At 52.1% G+C, this 25,354-nt stretch overlaps 8 protein-coding genes across 8 annotated transcripts; 4 read left to right on the forward strand and 4 right to left on the reverse strand.

Moving 5' to 3' along the window:
* Nucleotides 1-155: 155 nt before the first annotated feature.
* UCRPA7_7089 (putative dihydroxyacetone kinase protein) lies at nt 156-1,931 on the reverse strand (the record flags this gene model as incomplete). Its single annotated transcript, XM_007919623.1, has 1 exon — nt 156-1,931. The coding sequence occupies one exon, from the start codon at nt 1,929-1,931 to the stop codon at nt 156-158; it is 1,776 nt and encodes a 591-aa protein (XP_007917814.1).
* A 1,063-nt stretch (nt 1,932-2,994) lies between these two features.
* UCRPA7_7090 (putative ribose 5-phosphate isomerase protein) lies at nt 2,995-3,574 on the forward strand (the record flags this gene model as incomplete). Its single annotated transcript, XM_007919624.1, has 2 exons — nt 2,995-3,039; nt 3,110-3,574. 2 exons carry the CDS (start codon nt 2,995-2,997, stop codon nt 3,572-3,574), a joined length of 510 nt encoding a protein of 169 aa, XP_007917815.1.
* Nucleotides 3,575-4,084: 510 nt separating this feature from the next.
* On the forward strand, nt 4,085-4,846 carry UCRPA7_7091 (putative triosephosphate isomerase protein; the record flags this gene model as incomplete). Its single annotated transcript, XM_007919625.1, has 1 exon — nt 4,085-4,846. The coding sequence occupies one exon, from the start codon at nt 4,085-4,087 to the stop codon at nt 4,844-4,846; it is 762 nt and encodes a 253-aa protein (XP_007917816.1).
* Nucleotides 4,847-7,660: 2,814 nt separating this feature from the next.
* UCRPA7_7092 (putative nadp-dependent glycerol dehydrogenase protein) lies at nt 7,661-8,933 on the forward strand (the record flags this gene model as incomplete). Its single annotated transcript, XM_007919626.1, has 5 exons — nt 7,661-7,987; nt 8,048-8,168; nt 8,231-8,295; nt 8,371-8,776; nt 8,860-8,933. The coding sequence occupies 5 exons, from the start codon at nt 7,661-7,663 to the stop codon at nt 8,931-8,933; spliced, it is 993 nt and encodes a 330-aa protein (XP_007917817.1).
* A 959-nt stretch (nt 8,934-9,892) lies between these two features.
* Nucleotides 9,893-10,247, reverse strand: UCRPA7_7093 (putative hydrophobin precursor protein; the record flags this gene model as incomplete). The annotated part of the gene is made up of 2 exons (XM_007919627.1): nt 9,893-9,940; nt 10,002-10,247. 2 exons carry the CDS (start codon nt 10,245-10,247, stop codon nt 9,893-9,895), a joined length of 294 nt encoding a protein of 97 aa, XP_007917818.1.
* A 4,507-nt stretch (nt 10,248-14,754) lies between these two features.
* On the reverse strand, nt 14,755-16,285 carry UCRPA7_7094 (putative 26s protease regulatory subunit 6a protein; the record flags this gene model as incomplete). The annotated part of the gene is made up of 4 exons (XM_007919628.1): nt 14,755-14,775; nt 14,840-15,474; nt 15,534-15,949; nt 16,014-16,285. The coding sequence occupies 4 exons, from the start codon at nt 16,283-16,285 to the stop codon at nt 14,755-14,757; spliced, it is 1,344 nt and encodes a 447-aa protein (XP_007917819.1).
* A 3,652-nt stretch (nt 16,286-19,937) lies between these two features.
* UCRPA7_7095 (putative anthranilate phosphoribosyltransferase protein) lies at nt 19,938-21,263 on the forward strand (the record flags this gene model as incomplete). Its single annotated transcript, XM_007919629.1, has 2 exons — nt 19,938-20,273; nt 20,343-21,263. 2 exons carry the CDS (start codon nt 19,938-19,940, stop codon nt 21,261-21,263), a joined length of 1,257 nt encoding a protein of 418 aa, XP_007917820.1.
* A 563-nt stretch (nt 21,264-21,826) lies between these two features.
* UCRPA7_7096 (putative trna ligase protein) lies at nt 21,827-24,082 on the reverse strand (the record flags this gene model as incomplete). Its single annotated transcript, XM_007919630.1, has 1 exon — nt 21,827-24,082. The coding sequence occupies one exon, from the start codon at nt 24,080-24,082 to the stop codon at nt 21,827-21,829; it is 2,256 nt and encodes a 751-aa protein (XP_007917821.1).
* Between the last annotated feature and the right edge of the window lie 1,272 nt (nt 24,083-25,354).

A 25,354-nucleotide genomic window follows, 5' to 3' on the forward strand; every position in this document is an offset into this window, starting at 1 on the left:
GAACATAGCTATGAAGGGTTGCATAGGGGTACCAATAAAGTTACTCTGCCTCAGCTTATAATACATATTCTTTTTCCAGAGACATTTAAGTGTAACAATACATTGTTCGTCGAACGCTAAGATGGGAATAGTGATTATATTACTCTATCTGTAACTTACATACCGGATTTCAGTCCCTTAATTGCAACCATGGCTCCCCATGCACCTGGGTCAGGGGGCAATTCCTTATCGCCATTCTGCCCAGCACCGACATACGTTGCGCGACCAAGTCTCGGCTTCATCGTCTTTGTAGCCTCCGCTCCGTCCTCTGCTGCCTTAACACCATCTTCGAAGCTGCCCTTACCCATAGCCTCTGCGAAAGGAATCAATGTATCCATCACAGTCCGATCGCCAATCTTCGCCGGGGTGTAGTGTCGCAGATGCTCCAGGGCTGTGGCCAAGGCTTGTGCCCACACCGCTGCCGGCCCCTTTTCCTTCGCCAGTGGAATATTACGCTCCACGGCATTGCGCAGTGAAACAAAGAAGATACCGAGAATGCCACCCAGGGTGCCTCCCATCTTGCTCTCAACGATATCTTCAAGCTCTTGAAGTACTGTTACGATCGAGCCCTTCGCAGCGATCTTCTGCTCGTCCAAAGCCGCCAGTAACGAGGTGGCACCGGTCTTGAGCGTCTCTCCACAGTCTCCATCTCCCATGACCGTATCCCACTTTGTCAGATCCGGTTCCGCCTCGACAAGTGCATCACAAGCACCACGGAGCATCTTTTCAAGTAGGGCGGGATCTATCTTCAGGTCTTTGGACTCGTCCACGGGCTTCTTCTCATCTGCCCGCGGCTGGACGAATTGCTCTTTCCGCGCCCGGCGCTTACCACCCTGTGCGCCAGCCATTGACTCCCAAGCCGTAGTCGTTCTTGTGTCCATAAACTCCTTGATCTGATCGATTGAGTATGAGCAACCCTTAGCAGCAGCAGTGGCATTGACGACGGACACGGAGAAGGCTGGCGCGTTGAGCGAGGTCTCTATGCACCCAACGTAAGTTCGCGATGGTGTAATCTTCCAGTCCTTCTCCAATTGCTCAAGCAATTCGTCAACAAGAGCTCCCATCTCAAGTTGAGACATGCCGCCGAAATTGCTGATGAGCAAAAACGTCTCATCGCTTGGCGTAAAGTTGACATAACCTCGCTCCGGATCCTTCTCATCTAGACAATATGTGAGAATCTGCTTGATAAGGTCTTCTGGTGATGGTGCCGGCGAGAGTTTCTTGTATCCCGGCTCATTATGTGGCCCAGTTCCAAGCTCGACTTCATCCGCCTCTAGTATACCGTGCTCTGTCCTGCCGGGGACGTGGCAGTGGTCCAGAGTTGCCGCAATGGAGACAATCTGCTCAGAGAAGGCCACGCCCAAGTCGTAGACCTCGTCCAGAGAGCCTCCTGCGCCAGAGGCACCACCCATGACTTTCAGGACACCAACTTGACCTGCAAGTCCTCGTCGTCCTACGAGACTTCCTTTCTTTCCCACCGAGACGTCATCTCCGCAGATGATCATTCGGCAGTTGTGGCCCCTGGCCTGCGCCTTCTCATTCGCGAGACCAAAGTGGAGGCAGTCGCCCGTGTAATTGGTAATGACCAGAATCGTGCCTACATCCGAAGCGACTGCCTCGATCGCGGCGAGAATCTGCTTCGTGCTGGGACTTGCAAATATATCGCCCTGTGCTGAGGCAGCGAGCATGTTTGTGCCTACATAACCTGACCAGGCAGGCTCGTGGCCAGAGCCACCACCGCTAATCACGCTGACCTTGGAGCGGTCATATGAGGTGTCGTAGACGACGCGGTTGACCTCGTCGAAGGCCAATGAGGGGTTGTAAGAGACAATTCCTCGCAGGGCTTTGTTGACGAGCCCATCAGGGGACTCAAAGAGATGCCGTTTAGACATGTTGAACTGTTGTATTAGGAGGTATGATAGCTTCTAAGTAGTTCAAGAGCTTAAAGCAGAATGCTGGCAACAAGAGTCTCGGATAAAGAGCTGCGTAACGAGTGACGATCAGTTCCCCAGCTTCATCATCGGCACAAAAATCTGGGAGACTGATCCCCTGAAGAACACGCAGGGCCGGCCTGCCACACCAGCACCGTCACTCCTCCTACCGCCCAACTGCTCTACTCTCATTAGAGCAATCCGACGAATCATCGCTGCCTCTGCTGGCGTTCAAGGGAAAGCCGGAGCAGCTTTTTTGCTTAGCCCCCCCGAGGTTCGGCAAAGAGCCCGTTGGTCTTCGCCTCGCACAGAAACGCAACCGCAACGCTTCTCGGGCTTCCATAACCGTCGACCTAGTCTGCGGTACAGTACAGTAACCACTTGTCAGCCAGCTGTGTTACCAATGATGACATTACGCAGCAGGGGGCCATGTCAATCAAGGCGCGTGTGGCGGGGTAGAGAAGGTAGTGAAGAGTCGAGACGTCCCCAAGAGACCTCCGGATTGCCAAAAGGGGCAACCCGTCCCCATACGATCCGCGCTATCAGCACCCCGTCAAAAACAGCCGGGACGCTAGGAGACAACGCCGGCCGGTGAGGAGCCCCGCACACTGCAGACGACAGCGGCGGATGGGGCCCAGAAGGAGGGTTGCGACAGGAGGATGCGCCGCTGTTTGGTTGGCACTTTCGATAGCGGAGGGATGTGATATTACCTCAATAATTTTGCCAGTGGCAATGCGTCGTCGGCGATTTCGCCTAGGCCGATGAATGGCAGGTAGCTCTTACTCGAATGTATGCCGTAGCTTCCGAAACCGCTCTAGACTATGGGCGGTCGAAGGATGTTTGCTTTGCTTTGCTTTCCAAGCTGGCGGCTTAGGGAAATCTTGAAGCCGTATTGTTTGCCCCCCAGCATCATCACTTACACGCCTTTCACTGTTGAACTGCTGCACTTCAGAACCGCGCGCCAGCAAGACTACCCAACTTGAGGAATCAAAGACAAAGCAGCCTCAAGTACAAATTGCACAAGATGGCTGAGACAGAGCCAAAGTGGAAAATTGCCATAGGGTGCGATGTAAGTGCTCGGAGTTTTTCCCGAGTCCAAGAATTCATGGCGCAGAGTAACTGACGAGACTCCCGGGCAGGATGCCGGTGTCACGTATAAGAACGCAATAAAAAGGGACTTTGAGAACGACCCCCGAGTTGAACTTGTCGAAGACGTCGGTAGCCATGACCACGACGACAAGACAGCGTATCCTCATCGCGCTGCCACGGCAGCTCTACTTGTAGCGGAGGGTAAAGTAGACCGAGCACTGCTCATCTGCGGCACAGGCCTTGGTGTTGCCATCTCAGCAAACAAGATCAAGGGCATTCGGGCGGTTACTGCACATGATAGTTTCAGCGTCGAGCGAGCTGTGATGAGCAATAACGCACAGGTGTTGTGCATGGGCGAGAGAGTCGTAGGCTTGGAGGTTGCACGGCGACTTGCCAAGGAATGGCTAGGATACCGCTTCGATCACGGAAGCGCAAGCGCAAAGAAGGTGGAAGTGATTACCCAGTTGGAGGACAAGCATCTGGTCAATGGGGAAGTGTCAACCGGTGCGCAGTAAGGAGAATCAACAGTTGTCGAATAGCATATCCTGGGTTTCATGTCTTGTATTTGAACCGACCTGGCTTATAGGAAGCCAAGATTGGAAAAGCGAGCCACTTAAATTTCTACAATTCATACTTTGCTACACCCAGATATCAATCCGTAGCTTGAAGAGTACCCCTTGAATAACAGCGCAAAACTAGAAGACATATATTTAAAAACATCCCAGCATAATCGACCAGTTGGTTGGGCCATTCCGGTTTCTTACTGTGACGGTGTTTCTCCGCTTAGTGCATCCAGCTGCTCCACTAACACCAGCATCGAGCCACTTTGCGCGCCTAAGCAATTTCAATGAGTCTCTTTGCTCTGCCAACTCAATATTTCACGAGCTTCGAGCACTCAAACTTGGCCCGGTTCGGCTTTGGCAAGCGAAACAAACGAGTATTCTAATTGCAATTGCTTAGACGCAAGTATTCGGGCATTGCATTGACAAGTCCCGCTCTAGACTCAACCTTGACAATAATCAACTATGTCTACCCCTGCCCGCCGGCGCATTGTTGGCGTCTCAACAAAGATGTACTTCTCGGCATCGCGCACAGAATCCTATGTCTTGGACCTGCTAGCCCAACTATCAGCATCCCCCAAGATCACAGAGGAGATCGACGTGTTCATCATTCCCGACCATGTCACGCTCACCTCCGTCATCTCGCAGCTACGCACCACTCGTGTCCTCACAGGGGCTCAGGACTGCTTTTTTGAAGACGCCGGTGCTTATACCGGCGAAGTGTCTCCCGCTGTTCTCGCTGAAGTGGGTTGCCGTATCGTGGAGCTTGGACATGCGGAACGGAGGCGCATCTTCGGAGAGACAGACGGAGACGCAGCCAAAAAGGCAGCTGCCGTCGCTAGAAACGACATGATCCCGCTTGTATGCATCGGCGAGAGGACGAGAGGCGAGGTGAGCGTGGCGGTCGACGAGTGCGCCGTGCAGGTTGAAGCCGTCATGGCGGCAGTTCCAGGCGATAAGGAAGTCATATTGGCTTATGAGCCTGTATGGGCGATTGGTGCTGCAGAGCCAGCTGGTGCTGAGCATGTAGTGAGCGTAACGCAAAAGATTAGAGGTCTAGAATGTGTCAGTCGACGAAAGGGGTTGACAAGAATCCTCTACGGAGGTAGCGCCGGTCCGGGGCTGTTTGAGAAATTAAAAGACGGTGTTGATGGTCTGTTCTTGGGCAGATTTGCTCATGATCCTGCCCAGTTTCACAAAACTATTCAGGAGATCGCAGAAGCATAATGCTAGAAAGGCTTCACGCCTTTGGCGAGGCTTGTTTAGTGATTATGACAGACCGATGTGGCGGTGCTAATCACTATTAGTATACTAATTATCAAAAGTGAATAATTAAGTTCCTAGTATTAACTCGGTTTGTAAGAGCTACAATCTAAGAGGAAAACCGGAATTACTTATTGCACTCTGCTCTCTTTAGACTTATAGTAAATACGTCAATATATCTAAAATATTCCTTCTTTAGATCTTCTACGGTCAACTTCGTCGATCGCGGGAGATCACCAAGTCACTGCGAAACATCAATCCTGTGAGTCAAGTCTGGCACAAGGTGCCATCTATATACCCGACAATGTCGGTGATGGTAAGGAGGTTACGTTACTAGCTGGACTTAGTTGAGCCACTGATTGGGTCGTGATGACCTGCTACCTAATTATCTAAAGAACTTGCTAGGGCGAGCAAATAGATTTAAGCAATGACTAGATGTTTCAAGCTTTGCTAAATCAAGTCTTTGTATCATATCAACCTTTGTACACCTCTTATACGTTAGCTATGGTCTGCCGAACGAGGTGAACTGAATAATAGATCCAACGGCCAGGATGACTACTCCGACAATGATGCTTCGCTGTGGCCGAGACGTTCGCCGATGAACATAGTCATCAAAGACCCAATCCAGCAGCCAATGTTGCAAACGGCAACTACAAAGCCTTGCAGATTGGCATTGCCGTTGCCAGATGTCGTGTCGGTTGTCGGAAAACGCTTGGTGAATGCAGTGCCGGTGATGACACCGCCCATCACGCCCTGCTCTATTATATGTCAGTGATGTATGCGCCTAGCCAGAACAATTCCTTGACCAAACATATTCGAAGAGTACAAAGGCTGCCGAGCATGCGAGGCCCACGAGCCTGGATAAGGCCCTGCTTTTGATGCGAGGTGAGCCGATGAGAAAATTTTGCATCGTGAGAGGTCTACGCCTGAGTAACTAAGACAATTCGTAGAGAACGAATGTAAATCTAAGGAGTGGGTAGGAGGTTCTTTGAGACGGAGGTTTGAATGTTCGGTCTACATGCTATCAAGACTAACTGATCTTCGGCCGGCAGTGTGATAAGTCATGTGTGGGGATTCCTTGTTGTTGCAAAGATATGTATTGTCAAGGTTGTTTCCTTGTATCGATCCTTCATGATGGGATATACTTGGATACACATTTCATACGCACATCATTGCTCCCCGCCCTAGGTTGATACGGCCCGAATACCTACCATGATACTTCTAGGCAAGATAGGATATTTGCTGTGCTAGATGAGTGGTCAAGAAAGTCACTACGCAGTCTGATTGGGCTCCTCGTATGGAGTGAATTAATAGAACGGATCAAGTAGCTAGGCAGGTAGTATAGCATAGGCCCACCTCGCGTTTCCTAAAACTAAGCTTATTACCGTCTAGGTGCCCATGGGGAATATGTGCGCGTTCGGTTTGAGGTGTGGAGGGGATTAGGGATTGTGACGCGGCGTGCTCTCCTATAATAATAATCTGGTGCCGAGATACTACGGCTTACTGCCGGGTCCTTGCAGCCGAGAGGGGCCGTGATCCGGGTTTATCTAAGCGACTGCCGGCGTGTAAGTCGGGAGTGGCAGATGTGATAGATTTGATTTGTATTACTCGATTGGTTGAGTGCCAAATATAATGTCTTTACTGTTTGCATGGCATCGAAGAAGCGGGTGCTTTACACATTATAAAGACTCCGTGAAATCCGGGCTGCCGGGGCACCCGCCGGCCGATGCAGGCCCGTTCGGCAGGCGGGCGAATCACGGAGAGACACACACCCAGCGGACCTAACGTTTGGTCTCTGCCGATGGCTGAAGATCTCTCTCTTATTGTGCTGTCGGCGATAAGGGGTCAGGCAGGCTACCTAATGTTGTGAGCTGCGGTAAGGCGGCAGGCTTTGAGCACCCGTTTGGCCAAACACCAGCACAAACGGCGGCGGCGGACTCGGCGAGGAACTACAAAAGGAGGCTAGGCTGGCCGAAGGGGGTATCTCTACCTAAGGAGAGTCGTATGACTCGCCTGTCTGCCGCCACAGCGAGAGTTCGGGCCTCCACTTGCTCATTTAGCGCCAGCCTTTGAGGAGCGAGAGAAGACCGCAACGCCCTGAGACAGACCCGCCCAATTCTCCTGGAGCTCCGCCCTGGTGGACTCGGGCACCCGCGTTTTTGCAAGATTTCATCATGGAAAAAAGGAGGGGCAACGGCGGTGATGCAATTGTCGTATGTCTCTTTTTCGCTCTTGCGTGGGGTAGCTCCCCCGAAGTTGAAGATGTTGCTGTCAGAGTAACTGGTGTTGCTGCCTTCGTCTTGTAACATGAACATGTAATTGGGATACGGGGCGGAGGAGTTTGGAGGAGTAGGAATGGGCTGAAGTCTCTCAATGGATCCAGAGGCGGGTTCACGATCTACACTTCCCTGCACAGGTATCTCTCTACATGCATCTATGAATGTCGCTAGCAGAATACGACTCAATGGCGTTGCCCACAGCACCCATGATGCCATGTTTTATCCCGCAGACCGCATATACTGTATGTACAAGCCAAGCAAGCTATATCTAGGTAGCTATGTAGATTAGAAATATGTACGTACAATAGAATTTCCGAGACTGTGGCGCCTCTAAAAAAAATAACTAGAGCTCCCGTGCCCATCACGACTCAATCCCCTCTGTTTGACCTTCCTTCTTCCTTCCATCCACCTTCACGCACCAGAAAGGCCACTCTTTGCAGTTCCCAAAACACCAAAAAGAACTAAAAGATACCCAATCACCCGAAAAGAACCCGCAAAGATGTCATTTGGAAAGACCGCTACCCTCAGCTCCGGCTACAAGATCCCCCTCCTGGGCTACGGCACCTGGCAAGCCAAGCCCGGCGAGGTCGGTGCCGGCGTGTTCGAGGCTCTCAAGGCCGGCTACCGCCATCTCGACCTGGCCAAGATCTACGAGAACCAGAAGGAGGTCGCCCAGGGCATCAAGAAGGCTCTCGCTGAGATCCCTGGCCTCAAGCGTGAGGACATCTTCATTACCTCCAAGCTGTGGAACAACAAGCACAAGCCCGAAGAGGTCGAGCCCGCTCTGGATGACACCCTTGCCGAGCTGGAGCTCGACTACCTCGATGTATGCCTCTTTTCCCCAGTTGCTTAAACTCTCGAATATGTGCTGATTCGACTTTCGTAGCTATACCTCATCCACTGGCCTGTGACCTTCGCTAGTGGAGACGCCCTCTTCCCCCGCAGGGCGGACAATGACAACGAGGTCCAGATTGTCGACGATGTGCCCCTAACAGAGACATGGAAGGGTATGACTTGCACCGTACCCCTTTATATTTGCTGCATTCCACTGACCATGCTGTTGCAATAGCCATGAATAAGCTGCCCAAGAGCAAGGTCCGCACAGTCGGCGTTTCCAACTTCTCCATTGAGCACGTAGGTTTTCCCAAAACCAGAGACTTGGACACTTCGAATCATAGATACTAATATGCGCGCGCGCGCGCCCACCAGCTCGAGCACATCATCAAAGCCACCGGCGTCGTGCCCGCCGTCAACCAGATCGAGCGCCACCCGCGCATCCCCAACTACCCGCTGGTCGAGTACTGCGCCAAGAAGAACATCCTCATCACCGCCTACTCGGCGTTCGGCAACAACTCGTTCGGCCTGCCGCTGCTGGTCGCCATCCCCGAGGTCAAGGCCGTCGCCGACCGCCTGTCCAAGGTCCAGGGCAAGACCGTCACCCCCGCCCAGGTCATCCTCGCCTGGTCCCAGATCGGCGGCCACAGCGTCATCCCAAAATCCGTCACCGCGTCGCGCATCCGCGAGAACTTCCAGGAGGTCGAGCTCGACGACGAGGCCGTCCAGGCCATCAACAAGCTCGGCGAGACGCCGCAGCGCTTCAACATCCCTACGACCTGTGAGTGATTCACCTCCCCCTCGCTGATATGTAGCCGGGGGTAAAGAAGAAAGAAGATCAGAAACTAATCCCACGCTGCGCAGACAACCCCAAGTGGGACATTGACGTCTTTGGCGACGAGAAGGAGAAGGGCACCAAGCACCAGGTCGTCCTGTAAAGCGTTGAACGCTGCTAGATCCGGATTGGCCGACATTAAGGTACTTCGCTTCTGATGAACCGGTAGAATATTATAGAACCAAATTTGAACAAAAAGCACACTCAATTGCTCCCAATGTTGACATGATGAATGAATTGTCAAGGCTATATTTCTGCTTATCATCTTCGCAGCTAAATAGCGGCATTCTTGGGCATGATCATTGAGCTCTTTCTTCATCCAACCTACAACTGGTTTTCTCTTTCGGACAATTTTATTCAAAGACGTTGAAGAGGATTCTTGAAAGGTTGGATGAGGCGGCTTGTCGCAGCTAAAATCTCACTGCCGCCATGTCCACCATGTCGTGGCTGAGTCTGGGGAACCCAAGCTGCATGGGGAGGGGAGGGGAGGGGAGGGGAGAAGGGGTCCCACCTCTGCACGGCACAGCAAGGTACGGACGTCCTGTCAGTAGGAATTAGGTGAAAAGGGTAAATAATCCTAATGAGCTTGGACGCAATCCTTGGTGTCCAATCTCTCGGCATTTCATGCATTTACAAACGGCTCATTAATATCACCTTCAGAAAGCATGGAGACTGAAATGACACGGGATAAAATTCAAAATGCTATACACATGTTGCCTGTTTTGACCAACACCAACCAGCCTGAGCCATGAAAGGCCCCCCAATCCGAGACATGAAAATCCCCGATTCTCGTGCCCAGCAGAATAATTACAAAGTTAGGGAACAACAAAGCCTGTGGGCTGCTTTTGTCTAAGAGCCAGTCGAGCCCGGTAATTATACAGAAGCGAGTTTGCGCAGTCGTGCGTCGGTCTGTCATCGTACAATATCTCTCCCCAGAAAAGAGCATGCATGCAAGTATCAAAAGGGAGTGCCGGCCGGGCTAGTTGCCGTTGCTGGAGAAGCCCTCCACGCCAAAGTCCACCACCAAGCCTAGTAGGTATCATGGGACCAAGCGTTTATAGCTTAGTCGTCAACACCAGCGGGGGTGTCGCACAGGATACCCTGGTCAAGCTGTGAATGTTTGTTAGCAAACTGAGCTTCAAGTCAACATAGTGATTCAAAAGGCACTCACGATGGGCAGGACGCAGCAGCGAGCGCGCTGGCCAATAGCAGCACAGATGGCGCTGAAGTTGGCGGCATCGGTGGGAACAGCGGTCGGGTCACCGCAGTCAAGGTCAGCAAGACCGAGGACATCGGTGGCACAGCACTGTGCGGAGGCATAGAGGCCGGAGCAGGGAGTGTATGTCTGGCGCTCCTCAAGGGGGGCGGCGGAGACGAGGCCGGCAACGAGGGCAATGAGAGCGACGGAGAACTGCATTTTGGTTGTTTGTTTGTGGTTGGTGGAGTAAAAATTAAGATGTAAGGCTTTGGGTTTGGGTTGGTAGGGCTGTGAGCTGAATAGTGATCGACTGTTGATAATGATGAAGGAAAGATGGACGAGACGGAGGGAGAAACTGTTGATATTTATGTTCAGGAGCTCGACCGTCCGTCGTCAGTCTTCTTGTCTCCTGAGGGAGCCCGTTCCGAGTCGTTCACCTTTGCGTCACCGTCCATTGGAGAAGCAAGAAAAGCGGATCGACATCATTCGAGCGGTGACGGTGATCATCATAATCAAGGGGGAGTTCTCAAGGCCAGCGAAGTAACTCTGTTCCCGGTAGCCGAGTTCCAAGTGACGAGATCCATGGCCAATAGACCCGAAACCGCTGTAATATGAGCGCGGGGATAACTACCAGTAGTCTTGGAGGAGTGACGATCTCTGTGTTATGCTCAGGGAACCTTGAAAGGAGCAAAGATACATCACAGGACGTGGCAAGTCCGGCCAAGGTCTTCTGGAAAAAAACGGGCGAGACGGGCTGGGGAGCACAGACGCCTATGCGAACGAATGGCAAACTGAACTGGGTCACCAGCCGGGTGCATGGCATTGTGGAATGGGAAGTTGTTCTGAACGAGGATGACGACGATGGACCGTCCAGGGATGTGTCTGCAGGTACGGTACCGATAACACAACCCTTTTAATGACAGGGCCGGGGTGGGCCCTGCTTCGAGATGGAGGGCTGCCCTTCGATGAGATGAGGTTGGTATGCTTCGCGTAACCCTTCCCGCAGCACTTGGGCTGCATGGGAGAGGCAAGACACGACAGTCACCAGCTGAACCCACACGCTTCGGGGCCGCATCCGTGCATGGCTTCATGTGGATAGCTCCATCAAGTGATATCAGCCCCATCAGCCATCGATCGCCTTGAACTGCCGGTCCTCCCGGCACTCTCAAGCTACCTACCTAGACTAGACTGTACGGTTCTGCTACATTTGCGTGGTCTTCCAGCCTTGAGAGACAAGCTCCGCCATGGCTGGCACAATTTGGCTTACACCCACTCGGGCATCAAACAGGCAGCTCCTGAAGGAGCCTCAAGTCCGAGATGACGGAACACAATCTAGACCAGACGTGTGCGAACCGCTGTCATTAGAGAGACTCATCATGACGAACGGCCCAATCTCGATGTAAGAAACGACAGCAGGGATGTGGAAATTCCCCGATATATCCGCTATGCTTGAAGCATTGACTTCAATCTCTCCGCCGGCCGGGTTGGGGCCGATCAGTGACCGAAAGAGCTGAAAGAAAGATATTTCAGGAGACACGTCAAGCAAGGTAGGGCCCTGCAGCCTGCAGGACACTGGCCAGAAAGGGGTCCTGGGCTCGCTGGGCACTGCTAGGGGTCGGTGTGTGGTTGTCTGTCTGTACGAAGATGTCAGGAACGAGAAACAAGATTTCGAGGAGGTGTGAGTGCCGATCTCTCTGCCGAGTTGCTGAGCAGCCAGCGACAACAGCGACGACATCAGAGGCGCCACAGCGTTAACAGGAAACAGGCCCAGCTCTGGTAGCGAGATGTTTGGAGTCCAGCCGGGGCAGGGTACTACTTACGATACGTCGTAGCCCTACTGGTGGCAGAAACAACGTGAAGTGAGGAGTAGCAGGGAGGTGGCGAAGATCGGATAAATCGCCCTTCTTCTTGTTCTTCTTGCAGGGCTTCCAGGTTTCTTCCCCCAGCCAAAGAGAAAGCGCCGCACACCACCGTTTCGCTGTCAATGGGCCAAAAACGCACCCCTGGCGCTGGGCTCGACTGTGAGAATGCGTGGTATAACGTATAACGTATAACGTTGCGCTACGGCACCGTTGCAACTGTCTCAGTTGTTCGATGACGGAATAGCGTCTTGACTGCCATGAGCCCCGACACCCTGCGCGGGCCAATGGGCCAGCCCTGTCAGCGGGGCCTATATGCGAATACCCCCGGCATCCGTTATAGCGCCGGCACTGACCGTCGTCATCGACCAGTCCCACCTCCAAACAGAAGACGAGGAACATTCCATTTCCCCCAGACCCAACGTGGCTATCGGCCGACGACCGCTGGACTTTTCCGTGTTTCTTCTCAACTGACAAGTGGCGGTGCAACTCAATTGCAGTGATCGTCTCCCCCATCTCATCTCTGCACTGCAGTAGTGTCTTTCCCCTCGAGAGGCTCATCACGCCCCTTTTTGCCCCGATTTGCCATCGTGTGCTTCCAGAAATAGAGACAGCTTCAACCCGAACCGTCGATTTTCTAGAACGGCTAATACGGCGCGGAACCATTGCACATCACTCGGATATCGCGAGTGAAAATCCCAGGCCTTGGAACCTCGTGAACCGTGAACCGTGAACCATGACCCGTTCAACCCAAGCCCTCCCGGGGTGGCCTCCGGGCGCCCGTGTTCAGTCTCTCTAGTTCCGTGTATGACGTCCGTATCATGACAGAATGGCGGCAGGACGTTACATCGTGAACTTGCCGCCCGTCTTGGAACGGCGCCGCCCCATTTGCCAGCGTCTCACGAATGATGCTAGCACAGCTGGGTTCTTGCTTGCTTGCTTGCTTGCTGGTCTCCTTGTCCACACACTGTAGCAACAGAAGAGAACCTGTCGCCCTCTGTCGTCTGCGCCGTTTCTAGCTTCATTTCCCCCCTAAATATGCTGCTGCTTGCTCACCCCTCCCCTAAGCTAAGCTAGAGCCATCCTCCAGAGTCCAGATGTGCTCGAATGTGACGAAATGGGTGGTGGGCATTGGCCGGCACCGTCGGGCGTGGCTTCGGACAAGATGCCCTTCTCGTCGCTTACAACTGTAACCGAGAATGCTTTCGGCCAGCAGCTACGCAGGGGGTGCCGCAGCGCCGCGTGCGATGGGAAAGTGAAGGACGATGTACTTACATGCGCCGTTGGGCTGGGGTCCCGTAAACGGCAACTGATCGGCCGCGGAGCCGAACCAAGATCTTCTCGATCGCATGTGTCTCAGCTCGGGTGTCTCTGCTCGTGCAGATCGAGGAGGCAGCCTCATACAACCTCATGACTACAACGCTACTGCTACAGCCGTTGCCATTGCGCCGCTGCCGAATGTGGTGGCTTTGCTGGTCTCTGAAGAAAAGACGGCAGTTTGTCTAGCTTGTCCAGCTTTTCCAGCTTTACAGGCAGCGGAAACCAGCACAAGCTCGCTTGGAGTACGGGCTCAATCGTGAAATACCATTCGTCAGTGAAGACTGTGCCCACTGTACGTCGATCTTGAAGAGAAATGATCATCTAGTCTTTGATTCAATTGTGGTCATAGCTCCCCGTCTCCTTCATCACTTTGCCATGTTCATGGCTTAGACACTGCAGTATCGTGCCATCCCAGCCTCTCCGTGCTGTCGAGGGTTGCCACATCACGTCGATGTTGAAGGCCGCCCTGTAGAATCCATACCCTACAGACATCATGCTTGCGGTCGAGGCCAGGGCATCGTCGACTGCGCCCGCGGGGCCCGGTGGTCTCACATGCGCCGAGAAGCCCTATATTCTAGCGATGAAGCTCGGTAGAGTTTCTTCGAGCCGTCATTCGATTACCTTGTAACGGATCGTGACAAGAACATAATGCGCAGCTTGCCTTATCTATCCTGATAGATCGGCGTCAGCTGAACAAGGCTTTTGCATGTTGCCAGCCTAACCGTAATCTACAGCTGTAATGCATCACCACAGGGATGCTTTTCCAGATCTCTCCTCAGGGGAACCTACAGAGAATCAACTTGAAGACGGAAATCATTACCTAGATGATATAGAGGCATTGTCTTTAAGGCTAGGCCACGCGTTCTTCGGCGCTGATCTCAAAACAACGGTCCAGTGTCTAGACTGCGCTTCCTGTGGGATAACTATACGGGCCGCAGACATCCTAGATTGCGCGTGCGGCCCTTGAAGGCATGTTCCGTGTATGTCGATCATCAAAGGTCCCTCCGGAGCAGCTCCGATGAGCTAGCTAGGCTGTCTGTCACACGCCGTCGCAGCCCTAGGCATAATCCCTCAGGCGATATGCCAATTGTTGGACCTCAACGGCGCTACAAGGTTGTGGCCCCCCCCTTTAAATGCGCCGATCATCTACATGAAGAACTCCAAAGTGACCAGAATGAACATTTCACTCTGACCGGGAATAATCTGCATCTAAAGAGTGGTATCAACTTACTGTGAGTGTTAGACGTGCCTCACATCAACATACTAACTGCAATCAGCAATCACGGTTGCAAGTCAGGCTGGATGTGGAAGTGGGAGGGAGCCGAGTCAGCCAAGGGAGGCATGATAGATAACGAAAACACCAATAGAGCATCGTGAGAGGGAGTCTGGGATGAACCGATGATGCTATTCCTATAGAGCCGGTGATCAACCCTAGATAATTGTACAAGTGGCTGCCTCGTCTAACATCTGCAGTTCTATAATCCATGTCCGCCTGATCTTGGTCCGGACAACGCCGAATGCAATGATTTGCTGTCGCTTTGCAATGATTAAGCGTAGAAGTTGACAGTCTGTGTGCGTGTTAGCATTAAGGATCATGACTGGACAGAGCGATATTTCCTGGAGAACACTAACATCCTTCTTCTTGGCTTGCACCTCGGCGATGGCATCCACATAGTGCTCGTGGCTGATCTTGTTCTTGCCCATACGGAGCGCAATCATACCAGCCTCGACACATACGGCCTTGAGCATAGCACCGCCGAACTCGTCTGTGCTACGCGCCAATTCGCCCCAGTTCACATTAGGGTCCACCTTCATCTTTCGGCTGTGAATCTTGAGAATCTGGGCTCTTGCCTCCTCATTCGGTAGAGGGAACTCAATCTTTCTGTCCAGACGACCTGAACGAAGCAGAGCAGGATCCAGCACATCAACACGATTGGTTGCTGCAAGAACCTTGATACGGTCGTCAGAGGCGAAGCCGTCCAGTTGGTTCAGCAGCTCCAACATGGTTCGCTGAACTTCTCGATCACCGCTCTTCTCGCTGTCGAATCGCTTCGTGCCAACGGCATCGAGCTCGTCGATGAAGATAATCGCAGGCGCCTTCTCCTTCGCTAAAGCAAAGCAGTCTCGGACTAGCTTGGCACCATCACCTATGAACATCTGTACAAGTTGGGGACCAGCAAGCTTGAGGAAGGTAGCGTCGGTCTGCGCGGCGCAGGCCCTGGCAAGTAGGGTCTTGCCCGTTCCGGGAGGCCCATACATCAAAGCGCCTGGAGAAGAACGAGAGTTTCAGCATGATATGCATCAGATAGAACATGGAATATCTTACCCTTCGGCGCCTTGATGCCGATTTTCTTAAATCGCTCCGCCTCCTTCATTGGCCAGACGATAGCCTCGACCAATTCTTCTATCTGCTTGTCCAGACCACCAACATCGCTGTATTTCTCTGTAGGTTTCTCGTCAACCTCCATGGCTTTCACTCTTGAGTCATATTCGGCGGGGAGTGTGTCGAGGATGAGATAGGAGTCTTTGTTGACACCAATAAGATCGCCAGGCTTCAGGGTGTTCGGGTCAACCAGACCAATGAGCGGCAGGAATATCGTTTGTCTGGTTGAAGTCTTGATAACAGCAGATTTTCCTACTCTTGTCGCATCCAGGTCTATATTTGCACCTTCCTCTGACGATTCTGCGGTAGGATCTAGATCGAGCAGCTCGACAACATTACCGACGAGGTAAGGTAGTTGTCTGATGAGAACAGCGTGTCAGTAAAAAGGCACACAATCGAAGTGCAGGTAGGGCTCCTCCGTACCTGTTATTTGCAATCTTCTCCATGTTCTCCTTGATCTTCTCGCCCATCGTAGCCTTCTCGTGCGATAAGCGCTGGAACTCGCTCTTCATGATTCTGGAATCGTTCTCAAGCAGCCTCTTGCGGGTGAGGATGTCCTGAGTGCTGAGACTGAGAATTTCCTCATCCAAAACATCCTCTTCGGACTCTCCGTCCTTCATCTCGACATCATCATCACCTTTCTTCTCGTTACGATCCTGACGATCGAGATCGTCGAGCTCTTCAAGGGTGGCCATGGCGGAAGCTTGTGGAATCGGCTTCCCGGCGAGAATCGGTGAGTTTAGAGATTAGGACGAACGAATAAAATGGTTCTGAGATCAGCTCGCAGTGATGGGCCAATATCTCGAGCTCTGATCGGTCGGTGTGATGATGGGATGTTGGCGTTGCTGAGAAATGATGTTTTGGGAGGTTGTTGCTGGGGGACGGACGGGAGCTTTGAAGCTGAGGCCGGAGCTGCTGCAAGGCAGGCGAAGTCGCGTAATCCATCAGCCTTGACCCATCCCCAAGGCCAACTAAGCTAACCACGTCCACGACCCACCAGCTGACTTATCACGTGCAGCCTCTCTTTCGTTGAAATGGATATAAGCTATTGTTCCTTAATGGTCCAACTATAAAACACGCTGATTTCTTCTGGTCTAAAAGGTGATTAATCATAGAAAGCAGGGAACCATGTGCTGTAGCGAAAAGAGGTTGATCAAGGCAGTTATGGAATTCACAGCTTCCAATATCACCGAGTATTTTTTTGAGATGAGCGTCCAGTTACATGACCATGAATTATAGAATACTACAATAGATTGATTGCAAAATGAGGTATCATAATCGCGCCTGATAACAGTGTTTTGGGCCTGATCCTCCCACATGTCGCCTGACGCTGCGATTACAAAGGGTATATATATGTACAGAGTCTCGACAGCTCTCCTTTTAGGCCGCAACGATATTGCAACTACTCGTCATCTACGAACCTGCTAGCAATTCTCCCAAAGAACGGAACTTCGAACCTTTGCATTGGGTCAGCATGCTACTGACCAGATGGGAGCGGAGTAAGCTTCTTACCTATCCAGTGTGTCTGCATCTCGGTATGCTCTTAGAGTCAACCATGCAATGAGTGCAAGATCGCCAATGAAGAATACCCAGCTGAGGAAGGTTGACCATGAGAAGATTAGATGAACGATAAAGATAACTGTGAATACCAGGGCTGATTGCCATGCATGAAACCTGGTAATATTCGTCAGCAAATCATCTCATACCCGTCTCTGACGCCCGAGAGGGTGATGTAGTTTCATACCTGACGTAGTCGCTCTTTCGTTCTAATATGAGAAGCAAGATAGCACCCAGTGGTGGACAGGCGAGGTATGCCAGACATGCCTCATAGTCCAGCCTGAAGCCTAGACTTGTGTCAAACTCGCTCACACCCTCCCGTTCAGCAGCCAGCCCGCTACCGATGTTTCCAAAGTAGCCATCACCTCCGGCGTTTTGATAGTTTGGGCTCGGAATGTTATACCCCGAAGCCTGCCAGTTGCGCTGTGGTTGCGGGTGTTGCAGAGGCGGCGGGCTGCTCTGGCTCGGTCGGTTGTGATAGTTTGATGGGGAGAATGGTCTGCGATCTAGGGACGTGCGCGGCGACGCCAGGTTTTCCTGCGGCGGCGAGAATGGCCTGCTGTGCTCGGGAGGGGAAGACTGATACGGCGCAAAGTTGGCCATCACGGCGGCTACCTAGGTTGGTCTGCTTGAATGGGGATCGGTGTGGTGAGTGTTGGTGGTTTGTCGCGAGGAGATGTGCGCTACCTGCTGGACAAAGCTGGCATGGCGATGGATTGAATGTGTATGGCGGAGGATGATGCGTGCAAGTTGCTGTTGTCAAAGTAGAGCTCAGATGAATATCTCAGGCAGCGAAACTTGCGATATGTGCGGAGGAGCTGACGTTGATCGGATGGACGAGATACGCAGCCTCAGCTCGGCGACGCGCAATTCGGGGTGCTTCAACCTAAAGTAGTGTAAAGGCGGGCGGGTCTTCCCTGTCCCGGCAAAGTGTGGAGGTGTTCGCGGTGGCTGCTGCAGGAACTATAGCCGGCGGGTTAGTGGCTGAGCCGCCTAGACCTCGACCACTACCTGCCTGGGTAGCTACCTCTAGCTGTTCATTATTGGCAGAAGTAGAGAAAAGCAGCAAGCAAGCACTATAGAAAAGCATCAACTTCGACTTTGAATCATTTCTTGTGTCACTTTGTCTATTGGTATGGTATGATATGATACAGTAAGTTCTATACAGTGTCCTACGAGATAAATCTCGTGGAGCAGAAACTCACAGGAGATGCCCTGCTCTTTCGTACGCAAATAATGCCATTACAACTCTGGCTCTTTCTTTTCCTCTGGACCTTTTTGCTCTTCCTCCAACACACTTCGCCGGCTCTCCATCGTCAACCAAAGGCTCTTGGAAGCCCCCTCCAGAGCTGTCGTAAGACCCAGTCCGGCAGACTGCAGCATAGTTACCAACTGTGCTCGCAAGCCATCGAGGCCACCCTGAATGCCTCCAACCCATCGTACACCTTCTAGATCAAATATCTTGTCCTCTATTCTGCCTCCTACAAGAAGCAGCTTCTGAAGACCATTTTGGACCGAGAGGTCATGATATCCCGGGTTCTTCTTCCGTGTCGGCGCGGGGAATGCGGGCGGGCTTGGCGACAGGATAGATAGAGCCGCAGCTAAATGCTGTGGTGAGACAGCTGGGAATGTGAGGAGGGCTACCGGTCCAACAAGAAGTGGTGCTAATTGCGCATATGCCGAATCCTCTGGTGCAGCAGCCTCTACTGCCTTGATGGCGTCGTGAGCCGCGGCGGATAGATCGTGATTGTAAGCCTTCTTGGCCATGCCACCTGCTGGCGCCGTGACTGAAGCCGGATCGAAAAATTCGACAATTTTTAACGCAATATCGAACATGCGTGTCCTGACCACCTGCAGCTGGATATTTGAGGCAATGTCGGCTGGTGATTGGCCATCTGGGCCGGCTACTGGTGCCGGAACGCTGGCCAATGCCAGGTTCAGTTCGCGTCTGATAGCTGCCCACTCAGTGGCCGTGAGGTTGTTGTGCTGGAAAACGAGGATCAATGGGGTAGAGCGGAGGAGAGAGGTGTATGTTCGTAGAAGCTGAGACTTTCGGACTTCAGGGGGTCGAGCGCTTGGAGGTTTCGTTGGAGGAACATAGTCAGCAGGTAATCTGAGCGCTGATCCTATCGAAGCTGCAGCTGTAGCGTACGTCCTCGGCAATGGCGCGCCGGTGGTCTGCCACATCGAGGCGGCGCATCGTGATGGGAGCCTCGACCGTCTGAAGGAGGCCGCGAGCCTCCGTGAGGCTTGACTCTGAATTCTAGCAGGCATCCTATGCATATCGTTAGCTTTGATGATGAACTATGCCTAGAGATTGGCAGGCCAGTCTTACAGTAAGACTCTGCCGATGCGGCGATGCCAAAGTGGGTGGTGTTGAATGACACTGTCGAAGCATTTGTAGACTCCAAAATTTCGACTCCATCCGATCTGAAAGTCGCGTGCACAGACCTCCCATAACGAGAGAGCATGTCCAATTGCCTTGAATCACCGCCTTGCCTGTTTCGTCTGAAAATTCAGCAGAAGCTCCCCCGCAAAAGACCCTGCACTGAGCCGCTAGGGCCTGAGTTAGTGCCAGAATGGCGGCCGCTGAAGCTTGCATTGCGAATCGCATTCCCACATGCCACACACGACCTTTGTTCGATGAGTCAACTTAGACCCGGCCATACTCGCAACCAAACTTGATGATATATGGCTGCATTTGATCAATTGAATATATAGCATTCTTTTTCAGTCTCTCGATACTTTAGATCGGACTTAGTTTTGCAAAACACAACGGTATCGGGCGACATGGCGGCCCCCAACCCCGCCAGCGCGGGGCCAGCAGAGTCGCTGCCCCCAGTCGACATCAAGCCGCTACTTTCCAGGCTTTGGCCTCTGCACCCGGAAGTGACAGCAGATGAGATCTCGGATGCCATCTCCTATTTCTTCACCGGTCAAGTGTCTGAAGCACAGGCAAGCGCACTCCTAATATGCCTACATTTCACCGGTTGGGATCGGCAGGCAGAGGTGCTCGCAGGAACGGCGGGGAAGATGATGAAAGCTGCCGCGAGGATAGATGCTGAGCAGTTAAAGAAGGTGGTTGCGACAAGAGGAAGGCCGGAAGGTCTATATAGGGGTGGACTGGTATGTCAATTCCTCCAAGGGGCCTAGAATACAGGTGACGAAGCCTTTCAACTAATGCCGAATCTGCAGTGCGACATCGTCGGCACCGGTGGTGACTCACATAACACTTTCAACATCTCGACCACGTCCTCAATCATTGGATCCTCGTTATTACTGATCTCCAAGCATGGAAACCGTGCCTCGACCTCGAAATCCGGCTCCGCTGACCTGCTTGCGAACATGCAGCCCCTCCCTCCTCAAATCGGTCTTGTCTCGCCATCAACTATCGCCGAGGTATACAGCAAAACAAATTACGCATTCTTGTTCGCCCCGGTCTTCCACCCGGGCATGCGATTCGTAGCTCCGATCCGCAAGCAACTGCCATGGAGGACTGTATTCAATTTGGTCGGACCACTGGCAAACCCAGTGGACGTACACGAATCACCTATGGTCGAAGCTAGAATTCTAGGCGTTGCAAGACATGATATAGGACCTGTGTTTGCCGAGGCACTGAGGCTAGCTGGCGGCAAGAAGGGCATGGTTGTGTGCGGCAAGGAAGAGCTGGACGAGATCAGCTGTGCGGGGCCGACCCTGTGCTGGAGATTGAGAGAGAAAGAGGACGGCGGCGAGGTCGAGATCGAGCACTTCCTGCTGACACCAGAGGACTTTGGCTTCCAGCCGCACCCCCTGAGCACGGTATCACCGGGCAAAGAGCCTGCTGAGAACGCCAAGATCCTAACCAAAATCCTGAAGAACGAGTTGCCGGACGACGATCCGATCCTCGAGTTCGTTTTGATCAATACTGCGGCTCTTTTCGTAGTGTCTGGAATCTGCGATGCAGACACTAGCTCGATGGGTCATGGAGATGACGGGAAAGTCATTACGGAACGAGGCCCTGGCGGCGGACGCTGGAAAGAGGGTGTCCGCCGGGCGAGATGGGCCGTCAAGAGTGGCGAGGCATGGAGACAGTGGTCAGCATTCGTCGAAGTTACGAATAGCTTCGGAAAATAAAAGCAAATCTATGGTTCATGATTGGGACTTTTTTTTCTCAGGGTACATAATATTTTCTGGATCTAGGGACACAAGGCAGAGTGGCGTCCAAAAACTCTTAAACTACCCCCAAGGGCTGCCTGGGTAACAGACAAGCCACTCGAGACAAAAATGCATCATGTATATCTGCTCGTTCATCCCCAAAACTCCATTAATGCATTGTGAAGAAGCGCTTCAGTGGTGGTAGCCGTGTCCTTTCCTGCCTCCTCGAATTGGCAAGTCTGAATCCTATCTCGCGAGCACACCTCTCACGGCACCTTTAAAGGTTGGTCTCCCTTCGAAAACCAGATCTCCTATCCCCGAATCGTCGCCGGCACCCTCCTCTAGCCAACGGGCGAGGAGGTCATTGCTCTCCTTTGGCTTCACCGCATCGTCCCGCGTGCCGATGGTAAGATGAGCTACCTTGTTGATGCATTCCCATTGGCCTTCAGGATCTAAAAGGCGCGCAACGATCGCCATTATACGATCATCATAAACGACCTATAGCTTCATATCAGTATGCCGTCTCACCGAGAACATGGTTTTCAAGAGGTATGTACCCGTTCCAACAGAACCTCACACTCGCCCAGTTTCCCGTCTAGAGGGTTCTTGGCCTCTGCCTCTGCGTGTAGTCGAGTATATCGCTCCCATAGCTCCGGATGCTCCTTGGCGGTGGCACGATGCATCAAGGTGACATGGAATTTCGGCTGGACTCGCCGAGTCTGCTTCAGCTGCTTATAGAACTTGCTGCGTTCTGAGGTTACGTTTGCAAAAGTCTTTTCGAGCAACGCATTGATATCTTTCGCAGGTATGTCTATAGACATGTACTCAAGAGGTTTCTTCTTCTGTGGTTTCTGGGCGGCTTGCTGATTCTGATTTCGGTCATTCTTGCGTCCACCACGGTCTGGAATGGTATGTCGTAAGTCTGGGTTATAGTCATCAAAGGCAGCCTGGATGGCTGCATCTAGCTCTTCTGATGTCGGCACCGCCTCGGCCAGGTTCGGATAGAGTCTCCTCAATTCTTTGACGACAACTCCAAGATTCTCTCTGCTGCTAGAGGTCGGATCTAGGTCTATGATGGAATCGAAGCCATCATCTGGTGCTCGCTCGGGATCACATTCTTCAAAACGGTTGAGAAAACCTTCCATGATACCTACCACCTTACCCTGGTCAGATGCAGCTTGAATAGTTTGATGATTATCCCCGCGAGCGAGGACTCTCTCTCTCGTCACCTCACGAATTCTCTCGATGTCGCCATGAACGAAATTGAGCGCTACAAGTCGCGCATTATGATGCTGCATCTTGACATCAGTCAATATCTGCTTCCTCTCGTGTCTTTGTGCGTTATTCCGATCGGCAAACACCGCAACATGGTCCTCTAACTGATCAAGAACCATCTTTGTGAACCGAGGTGGTCGTTTTGACCCCGTGATGTTGTCGTTCTGAACGTGGCCGAAGTTGAAGAGCTTCGTAAGGGCAAGTCCAATCGTGGTCTTGCCGCAACCTATGGTCGCTATCGGCACTAATATAATGTCGCGGGTAACTTCTGACTTGCCACCAGTCCCGTAGATCTCCTCAAATGCTGCTGCATCGGAACCCTTCAGATTCTTGAAGGCAAGGAAGTCGTCTCGTAGGGCGATGATACCATGGTTCTGATTATAAAGCTTTCCAAGTTTCGGGTCTGCCGCAAGTCGTTTACGCGCATACAAGAGATATTCCTCGGTGATCTTCGCATGTTTCTTGTATCTTGGTGGCTTCCCAGATATGAGCGCCTTTGTGCACTCACGCCATTGACGATACATGAGATAAGGCTCCTCGAATTTGAATTTGAAGAACCAGTCTTGGAAGGGAGCCTTGTCAGGATTATAGGATCGCTTGCACCGAATAACAAAGCCTTCAACGTCGCGTCCTTCGTGCGCTCCAGTCTCGGCGACCTCCTCCAGAAACTTCTTGACCTCGTCAATGCTTTCCATGGTGATGAGGCCAACCTTTTTGAAGCCCCAGTCATCGGCAAACTGCTGGACATGTGTGCTGGGATACGTCATGAATTCTGGCACGTTGAGGTTCAGTCCATGTAGATAAAGACCCGCCTTCTCGGGTCCGTAAGCCAGAATGTGCTCCTCGAAAGCGTCGTCGCACAGCTCAGCGACCGCTGTGATATTTCTCTGACGCAGCTCTCGTGCCAGATCCTGCTTCGTTCGTCCAATGGCTTGAAGCTGTCTCTCTAGGCTTCGCTCACCTGCGCTAGCGTGACTGACATCGATATCGGTGCGGTCTCCCGTGGAATGCTTACTGCAAACCAGAAGTGTATCATCCTCCAGGCCGCTGACAAAAATGATGCAGCCATTCTCCTTCAACGTCAGCTCGTAAGGTGGAGCCGTTTGCTTCATGATGTTATTCCACTGAGTCTCATGGACCTCGCCCACATTGAAGAACTTGTCGTAGCCCCGGACAGCAATTTCTGGTACACCTTTCCGACTACGGGTGGTGAACAACCCTCGTGCATAGGTCGGCAGATCCCGCTTCTTGTAGTCCCAATCCTGAAATCTCCAAGAGTCGACGATGATTCCGTCAGCAGAGTTCGACACGTCGAAGCGTGTCTTCTTGACACTGAATCCATTCTTGCGCTTAGACTTGGTACTCTCTTCCAGGGCTCGGACAAGGCTTGCAACCGCGTCGTGATCCTGAGGGACATAAGGAGCTGGTAGCTCTTTGGCTGTTGTCGCCCCTGTCTCAACCGGAATCTGCGCCATGATAGCAGGTGTGATACGTTGCGTTAGGGTCTCTGGGTCGTTTGTCATGCAAAGTGAGAAATCAGTTGGTGATTCTTTGTTGATATCTGGTCGTAGGATGAGAATTGCGGGGGGGGAAATCGACGTGTGAGATTTAACAGAAAGAGATGAGACTGCCAGTCTTCGTTGGCAGATGTTCCACTGAAAATGACAAGTCAACTCGTCGACGTCAAGATTTCTGGACCACTTTCTTCCCGGGAAGCTTCTCTTGCGGTCAATAATTGAAACAAGAAGACGCGGCGATGCTCCTTTAAGCATAAAAGCTTCAAAACGAAGTCGTAGTAAGTAACGTGAGTCAACCGGCGGCAACCGCCACCAAGAGAGAAACTGTGGGCTGTGCCTTCCTGAGTTTCACTAGGTAGGTGCACCTAGAGGAAGTCTGTGGGGAGCCAATCACGAAAGCTCTCACCGTAACAGTCATTCATCAGCCTCAATCCATATGGTTCCCTTCGAGATTTAATGAAGCTGCACAAAGAAAGTACGAGAGACCGGGGGTTTCAGGCAAGAGCTTACGGATAAAATTGACTACTCGAAGCTGAAAAGATCAAACAGCCCCGCCAATACGGCAAGCCCCACCATTGAGCCTTACGCAGTACCTGCCTGGCCCGCCTTACCAGCCTAACAAATCCACATGTAGACAACAACCATCAAATTGTTCAATATCTATATTCAACACAGATCAGTTTGCCAATTACTCGCAAACTGTTCCTTCAATTGCAAAATCCGAAAATTCCAAGCTGCCCGGAGTTTGATTTTGTCACGAGTTAGAAGATATAAACTCACGTGCTCCCTTATCTTACCTTGGATAGGTAGGCAATTGTTCGCTCATTGGCTTCGAAATTCGGCAGAATACTGTTCACCGGTCGAGCATTTGTGAAGGAAGAGTTGAAATGTCCAAACATGCATTCATTGTCTTGGTCCATTCATTGAGAGGTCGTGGAATCATCTCGGTCTCAGACAAATGCATCTGGGCATTAGCATCGATTTGCAAAGTGCGTGGCTTGGCCCATGGCTTCTGTTATGTGGCGTGTCATTCTCTTGCTGCCGACTCTATAAGTCGACATGAAATGCAAAAATGTCACATCGAGACATCAAAGAGTAACAACATCGCTAAAGTAGGCTCAAGCCCAGAAATGCATAATCAATTCTGGTCCCACGACTTCTTATAAGACCAAAATTCTCACACTGCGTACGCGATTTCTCACAATCAATCTGGTAGTCCTCCTTTAAAGGTGCTGAAATGGTGCGCCACAGGTCGGACCGGGGCTTGTGCGACCCGAT

The sequence above is a fragment of the Phaeoacremonium minimum genome (assembly GCF_000392275.1).
Source record: "Phaeoacremonium minimum UCRPA7 unplaced genomic scaffold PA7_03_scaffold_496, whole genome shotgun sequence".
NCBI classification, from domain to species: domain Eukaryota; kingdom Fungi; phylum Ascomycota; class Sordariomycetes; order Togniniales; family Togniniaceae; genus Phaeoacremonium; species Phaeoacremonium minimum.